The sequence below is a fragment of the Anopheles merus genome, unplaced genomic scaffold (genome assembly GCF_017562075.2).
Source record: "Anopheles merus strain MAF unplaced genomic scaffold, AmerM5.1 LNR4000641, whole genome shotgun sequence".
NCBI classification, from domain to species: domain Eukaryota; kingdom Metazoa; phylum Arthropoda; class Insecta; order Diptera; family Culicidae; genus Anopheles; species Anopheles merus.
Genome location: NW_024428221.1, coordinates 5,800 through 13,210, shown reverse-complemented (window position 1 = coordinate 13,210; position 7,411 = coordinate 5,800). Strand labels below are relative to the sequence as shown.

Sequence of the window (7,411 nt, the reverse complement as noted above, 5' to 3'; positions counted from 1 at the left end):
CCCCCCCCCCCCAGCCCTGTATGCTATGGCAATATAAAGATTCCTTGTTACTAACTCATTTAAATGACTCATAAACTAGTTAATGATCATAGTTGCATTTTTCATATGTAAACCAAGGATTTGCGTTTGATCAATATGAAGATATTTCCTTTGTAATTTATTGCTATAAAATACCATTGGCATGTAATTAATTTAAACATATAAATTCTACATCGATACTTTACATGTACGTATGACAAGAAAAATCTATGACTAAAACGACATACAAGAACATACATATAACACACACCTACACATCATACCATCGCACCTGATCATACAATAAATATATCCCCAAACATCAGGAGCTTTGTTTCGTTTCTTTTTTCTACTTCTCTTTTATCTCAAAAACACACAAATCGAATGAAAAAATTGTATGAATGTAAATGTATGTTAAATTTACATTTTTCTGTTCCTGAGATAATTAGTGAAGGCAAATGTTTTAAACTAATAAAATTTGTGAAACAACAGAAAGAAAAGGTTTCATTTAATTTCAAACATACTTTGGCGGTGTATTCTAAACAGTTTCCATGGGATAATTGACCACGTCTAAGCGGGACAATCGAACATTTCTTGCTGATCTCCACCAACTGTAAAAAAAATGAACGAGTAAATATTTCATGTGAAATATTGTTCATGTCATGCCTCTTAATGCTAATATATTTGCTAATTTAGAACTTACCGGTACCAGGGCATTAAATGATCTCTTGCTATGATAATAACGTTCGCAGAGTAAGCAATCATCTGAAAAGAATTACAAATCAGCTATTTCTTTTAAATTATGTATTTGAGAACAGAGAAACTGCATACAGACCACCAACGATAGAAAACATATAACAGCCACTTTAGCTAGTTCCTCTCCAAATGGATCGTGTTCAGAATGTTGAAAACGCAACACCAACATGCAAACCAGTGTGAGCATAAAGCACACAAATGACAATATAGAGTAGATCAAAAGATCCGACTACGGTAAAGAAATTAAATTTATGTTCAATAAATATGATGTAACTAGAGTATTAGGAATATCTTACCATCAATAGATTCCGATTATCTGGATTACGATACCATATTAGCACTGACTCGCAACAACCATAACTGTAAAACATGAACAATATCTTACATGAACCAAACCACTGCCTTTGTAAGCATTTGGTACTTACCGAAGCGTTTCGTGGGTTTGGAAATTGTGCAAACACAATTCACACCGAGTAAGTCCGGAACGGTTTAACCAAAGTTCCAAACATTCCAAATGCACGTATTTCATTGATCCCTTGCATAGACATGGAGATATCATACTGTTAATGAGAGTATGAGAAGTATCAGCATATGCTGCTTTAGACTTGCTTACAGTTTTCCACTAAATGTAGGTGTTTAATTTAATATCTTACCTTATCTCATCGCTAGAGCCCTGACAAATACGACACACCACTGAATCAATGCTGCTGCCGCGGGGTTGACTGATGCATATGCCCGAAAGTGAACGATCTCTGCCAATATCACTGGAATCCGACGATTTTCGTACGTCATCTTCTGAAAGCTTACGATTCATTTAGTTGACTATCCAAAATTACACAAATTTAGAATGCTACAAGTATAAACTAATTTTGATATTTAAATAAGTTCCGTCTCTAAAACTGGTGATAGCATATTTGCTAAATAGAACAACAATATACTGTTTGCTAGATTGTTTTCTATGTCTAAATTATGTTTTTACTGCATGGCTTGCTTAGTAGTGTCCATGTAAAAAGTAATAATTGAAAACGGTTTGTACCATGCTAGAATTGGGAAACGATAAATATCAAAAAACATGTTTTTAACGAAAAGTTTTTTTTTATTTCATAATTATTAATGAATTACGTAAATTTACGTTTACACGGGCGCGGAAACGTGTATAACAGCTCCGTAGAGATACCCATCATGAGAATTTCTGCGTTTCCGTGGTACCGCGTTCGAATGACTTTTCATTTCTTTAGCTGGATTATTGCAGTGGCGGCCACCTAAAGTCGGACACCTTATATTTTTACCTATTATCTGACTTTGCGGCACCATGGGCAGTTCCCTAGACCACTTATCGGAAAACTTTCTTCACACGTCTTTGAGGACACTTTTAAGCTATGCATATGCAAAAAAAATCTGACTAATATCTTTTAAAATCTCGGAACACCATTCATAAATGTTATAAAAGGTATAAAATGTATGCGGTTCAAATGGGACAGTCTTCATTTCATAGCAAAATGATCACTTAGCATGCCAATATTGACAAATATGATTGTTAAACCATTAGATATCAGTTATTAAACGTTTATAGACTACTCTGGTTGATCATCTGCGTATTACATAACCTAGGCCAAGCACTCTACGGTCCGGATTAACCAATTTAAATATCAAAGTAATTTTAAGAGGGTATTACTATTTTTCTAATAATTGGGTATTATTATTGGGCCGCGCCTGTACGTATTCTCAAATTTATTATGCTTTAATATTTAACACATCTATATTGGGTTTGAATTAAAAAATATGAGTCTATTATTTTTTTAATTCAAACTGTTGTATTCCCAACACCATTTGCTACTTTATCATGTTCCATTGTCATAACAAAAAACGCAATAATTCATGGCACATTTTAAATATTCTCATTGGAAAAACATGTACTTAATAAACTGGCTAGGATTTACCAAAACATAATAAACATCATTCGGACAATCCGGGACAATCATTCGGAAATTCACGGCCCTATTAATTTTAGCCGCTCTCTCTCCTAACATGCATCTCAGGCGCTCTCTGTCAACTTTCATAGGAAGTAAGCCGTACTATCGAATCGATCATTAATGTATTAACAATAAAAAAAAGAAACAAGCCGCCACATTATTAAATTGCTTTATGTTAAAAGGTTTATTCATTTTGCAGTTTTAGTTATCAACAAATCGAGTTACAAAAAGAGCGTAGTTTATTTTGAAGGATAATAAACAAACGCTGGTACATAGATGAATATAAGTTGTGGCCTGTTCTTTAAAGTGTGTTCATGCCATAGGTTTGTTGAGGAAGCGAATTTTCACAGAAAAAATATGATGCTGCTCAGGTGTTTAAGCACTATAACCACTAGCATGTTGATTGATAAAATCAACATAGTACGACACCTTGGTTAACACGCCGGGATATGGAGCGACAGCACACGGCTTAATACTCCAGGAAACGATGCCCACCTGGAATTCTTTATATATCAAGGGACCACCAGAATCTCCCTGGAAGTATAAGAATTTAAGTCAAAAATAAGATTACCACATCTAAAAACAAGCACTATTACGTAACCAACGCGATATAGTATACTTACACTGCATTGGCCTTTTCCACCACCAGGCTCGGCTGCGCAAATCTGTGTTGGATAAATGTGATTGGAGTGGATACGATTACATTCATCGTTCGGCACTGCGTAGTAATCGATCTCCTGCAAAGTGGTTTGGACTGGTCCATCTGAAGCATTGCGACCCCATCCAACAAGCGTCACCAGATTAGACTCCTGCACGTCGATTTCGAAAAATCGTTTCGGCAGTCGAACCGGTTGCACCTGGTCACTAAACACCAGCGGTTTGCGCAGTTTCAGCAGAGCAATATCATCAATATAGCTGTCGGCGGGGTTGTATCCGGGATGAATTACAACATCCTCAATCGCATATACGGATTCGTCTTCAGTCCTGGAAATGTCGGACCTTCCCACCTGTATCGTCTGGTATAGAGGCGTAGTATAATCGACGCAGTGAGCAGCCGTAAGAATCCAGCGATCATTTAAGATACTGCCACCACACGAATGACCTCCACTAGCACCACGCAGAGACACAACAAATGGATAGTTTTCGATTGCTGCATCCGTACCATTGACGATCTTTGATTGATCGATTGGACCAGCTATGGAACGAAGACGAAATTACATAGTAAAACGTCTTAGAAACTTACAACCTACAATTAAAACATACCCTGCGCTAGTCCAATAAACGCAAACGTAGCTACTAGCGGCAAAATCATCTCGGTTAACGTTCCACTTCCCAGACGCGCACAGAACTAACCTCTGCTACACTGTCAAGCTAAAGTATGCCCAATCATGGTTTTATATTTCAGATAACGCCGTAATCACTTCAATGCGGAGGATAAGCTACTTGTACAATTAATATATTGTTACAATACACCATACCGTATACCTAAATATCTATTGTTGATAATCTGTCAATTGAAATCTACACACTCACCCCTAGCTCTGTCCTTCTGCTTTCCTCGCCATTTCCTCTTCACTTATTGCGCGCATTTGAAACTTGGTCAATCTTATCTGATCATTGTAGTAGTAGTAATCTATTGTCTGAGAAAGTGTGCACACCGCCATGATATCGCAGTCTCTATTTTAGAATCGTCACGATTAATCTTATCATGTATGGATGATTGCTCGCACTAAATAAGCTATTTTTTAGTTGAATAGTTTTAATTTTAGTAAGCATTTTTTTAATGCTAATAAAACAATATTGTTAATGAATAATAGTTTCTATTGTATGAATCAATATGTATACTATTGGAGCCTTGCACGATAATAGCCTGTTTCTATACTGACGCCGTCAATCATCTCATTATTGCTGTACAAGTTAGATAAGTTAATTGAAAGAGGATTATTGAGTGAAGTGATTGTGAATTATCAGTAAATTGTGTAAAATTTTGTGTAATTCATCAATACAAAATATTTAAAAATATACATATGTGTTTAAACGAAACAAATCTTGTTGTTTATTTCATCGATGACGCTTGCTTGAAAATAAAACACAAAGAAAAATAATCCCTGGCATCGTGGCATAAGGAAGGTGCTTAGGCGCTGTTTTAAAGACCCACATAGAACTGTGGTGCTGTTTATCTACTGCAAAGGCGAATTAGAGCAGGGATCTTTAGCGTGCCAAAATGAGCTACTTAAGCAATTCTGGCTATTTGGGTAGTCTCATCATGCTACTCCTGTTAAAATATACCGACCATTTTGCCCCAAGCTAGAACGATCATTTTACCCCAAGTGAAACATTTTAAAAACTTTAACTTTAAAACTTTACATTACATTGAAATGGTTACTTTTTTCACGTAAATCACAGATAAATATCATGTGCCTGCATACACATTCTTTTTTTTCTCCAATTATTTGTTAATTTCATCGCTTTGTGCAAACGTTTTTTTTGCTAATTTATTCAATTATTTTGAAAACTTAGGTTATGAAATTTAAATTGAAATTTGAATTAGTGATCCTTAATTCACTGAAAGCCAACCCCACAAGTTAGTACAGGCAGGGCTTTGTTATTGAGCCAAAAAGAAGAAGAAGAACCATTTTACCCCACGTTCCCCTATATAAAGATTATAGCTGATTCAAACATAAAATGATACACAGTTCTCGAAATCCAATATGACAGAACGCAACGGTCAATTGGGAATGGAAAATACAAGCTACTTAAGCTTTCTAACTTAAACTGTCAAAAGGGCCATTTCGAATAAAAATCATTATCTAATATTTGCAAGAGCTACACTCTTTCCAGGCATTGTTTTAATAATAACATTATTCTTCTGTTAGCAATGGCAAGGTAGAGAAAAACACAAAAAATAAATAAAAGAATTACTAATTAAGTATATTATGAAAATATAGATACACGAACAAAAACATCGCTATGAAGTAGACCCGTGTAGTAATTTCAAGATGTTATTATTTTACAATGTATAAATAATGAAAATAATAAAAATACGATCGATGAAAACACTACGCACATTAAAACCAAAACCTTCACCCAAAAAATCCGTTTTATGCTGTTTTGCAGGACATTTCATTTATTCGTAAGGGTTTCAATTTTCTAACCGAGCAACATTGCATCATGCCTACTTTCTTAGAGCTTTTGTTTGAAATTGGTGTGCAAAGTTTAAAACAAAGCTTTCAATAAAGCTTTCAATAGCTTTTGGAATTTTAAATAAGCGCCAGTTGAACTTTCAAATTCGAAAACCAGGGACGTTGTGGTTTGCATTTTTTATTTTTATTCGGCGTAATAACAGTAGTTGATCATGACCTGTCCAAGCCGTTTAGCAATCGTTACAAATAGATTCTTTCCTTCTTCCTTCTTCAACATTCTTTGTATGTTATTTATTCATGTTATTTACATGAAACGCTCATTGCTCTGTAACAAGCTGTTTAAATAAAACCCTCCCATGTTACATGAACTGTACGTCTACACCGTAGTTAGCTCTCCATTAACAATCATGACTCAGTTCAATCGTAGGTCGCGCTTAGTAATGATCTATTATGGCTGGCATAAGAGTAGTTTTTGTTGTGTTACTTTTTGTAATGATAGCTTACATGTGCGTTACTGTAGGTGCAAAAAAATCAAGCATGGACAACAGTTTTCTGGAAGATGAATTGGTAAGACTCCACATTTAAGTTGCACTAATTTAAAGTCACCTTCATGAAAAAAATTAAATAAGAAATCAAAAAAATTTCCTTTTCGCACCAAAGTTCCCCATCTACGAGTGTGACGAACGAAGCCGAGATTGGACTATACGTTGCCTAGTACCTTTGACTAATGCACAAATGTCAGTGGACCTATGCAAGACTGGTGAGGTATGAGTACACTTTACCTTCGACCAAAATATCAGACAAGTAAATGATACAATTTTTAGAGACCCGATCAACATTTTCTGAAACGTTGTGCGAAGGAGCTACAAATCTTGGGACAGTCATGTCCACAGCCGGTCTCAGTGTCAGATATGGCTAAAAATATGCAAGTTCATAAACCACCACCCATGCCGTACGATTCACCAAACATGCCGAAAGTTCCAAAACAAATGTCAAAAAATAAAAAAATAAAAAGTAAATTCGAACTGTAAATCATATATTTGAATTGTATTAAAGAAAATTTAGCTTATGCTTAGCAAAGCGCATTGGTGTGACTATGTAACAAATATGTTATAAAGGTTTTGGATCAGCACTTGATTGGTAGAAAACATATTTGGAGATAATAAATTTCATATAATTGTAATACGTTGTGAACAAAAATTTAAAAAAATCTATACTTTCTAAATAATTCTGATGTTAATTTTATAAAGATTAATTTAAATTTTAGCAATATTGCTGTTATAAGGCCTAAAACATAAACGTAAATATGGATATCAAATGAAAGGACCAAAGAGATAATGTGCGGGCACATATCACACTTCATTACAGCATCGAATTAAAAAAAAAAAAACAGAATAAAATAACAGTAAATAAAACGTTGAAATGATACTCCACCGGTACTTAAATGCACCTAATAGTATTCTATGAACTCTGCTCTTCTTTCAAGTATTCTGCGTTTTCTAGCTATCTGACGTGGTGGAT

The 7,411-nt window shown here is 34.9% G+C and overlaps 3 protein-coding genes across 3 annotated transcripts; 1 reads left to right on the top strand and 2 right to left on the bottom strand.

Annotated features, from left to right (window-relative positions):
• Positions 1-403: 403 nt before the first annotated feature.
• Positions 404-1,759, bottom strand: LOC121602823 (E3 ubiquitin-protein ligase MARCHF2-like). Its single transcript, XM_041931586.1, has 6 exons — positions 1,428-1,759; positions 1,200-1,334; positions 1,071-1,134; positions 854-1,003; positions 722-783; positions 404-629 (listed from the first exon to the last, which is right to left on the bottom strand). Exons 1-6 carry the CDS (start codon positions 1,586-1,588, stop codon positions 557-559), a joined length of 645 nt encoding a protein of 214 aa, XP_041787520.1. The 5' UTR covers positions 1,589-1,759; the 3' UTR covers positions 404-556.
• Positions 1,760-2,897: 1,138 nt separating this feature from the next.
• LOC121602822 (chymotrypsin-1-like) lies at positions 2,898-4,131 on the bottom strand. The gene is made up of 3 exons (XM_041931584.1): positions 4,011-4,131; positions 3,371-3,942; positions 2,898-3,281 (listed from the first exon to the last, which is right to left on the bottom strand). Exons 1-3 carry the CDS (start codon positions 4,057-4,059, stop codon positions 3,123-3,125), a joined length of 780 nt encoding a protein of 259 aa, XP_041787518.1. The 5' UTR covers positions 4,060-4,131; the 3' UTR covers positions 2,898-3,122.
• A 2,199-nt stretch (positions 4,132-6,330) lies between these two features.
• Positions 6,331-6,842, top strand: LOC121602824 (the record flags this gene model as incomplete). The annotated part of the gene is made up of 3 exons (XM_041931587.1): positions 6,331-6,457; positions 6,551-6,655; positions 6,715-6,842. Coding segments are annotated over exons 1-3 (350 nt in total), but the record flags the coding sequence as incomplete, so codon positions are not given.
• Between the last annotated feature and the right edge of the window lie 569 nt (positions 6,843-7,411).

Bases quoted from the DNA above. Each gene is read 5' to 3' on its own strand.
- LOC121602822 (XM_041931584.1), bottom strand. From the start codon at position 4,059: ATGATTTTGCCGCTAGTAGCTACGTTTGCGTTTATTGGACTAGCGCAG. The intron at 3,943-4,010 runs GTATGTTTTAAT...TTCGTTCCATAG, and splicing joins GTTTATTGGACTAGCGCAGG to CTGGTCCAATCGATCAATCA. The intron at 3,282-3,370 runs GTAAGTATACTA...TTATACTTCCAG, and splicing joins GTGGAAAAGGCCAATGCAGT to GGAGATTCTGGTGGTCCCTT.
- LOC121602823 (XM_041931586.1), bottom strand. From the start codon at position 1,588: ATGAATCGTAAGCTTTCAGAAGATGACGTACGAAAATCGTCGGATTCC. The intron at 1,335-1,427 runs GTAAGATATTAA...TCTCATTAACAG, and splicing joins GGCTCTAGCGATGAGATAAG to TATGATATCTCCATGTCTAT. The intron at 630-721 runs GTAAGTTCTAAA...TTTTTTTTACAG, and splicing joins CATTTAATGCCCTGGTACCG to TTGGTGGAGATCAGCAAGAA.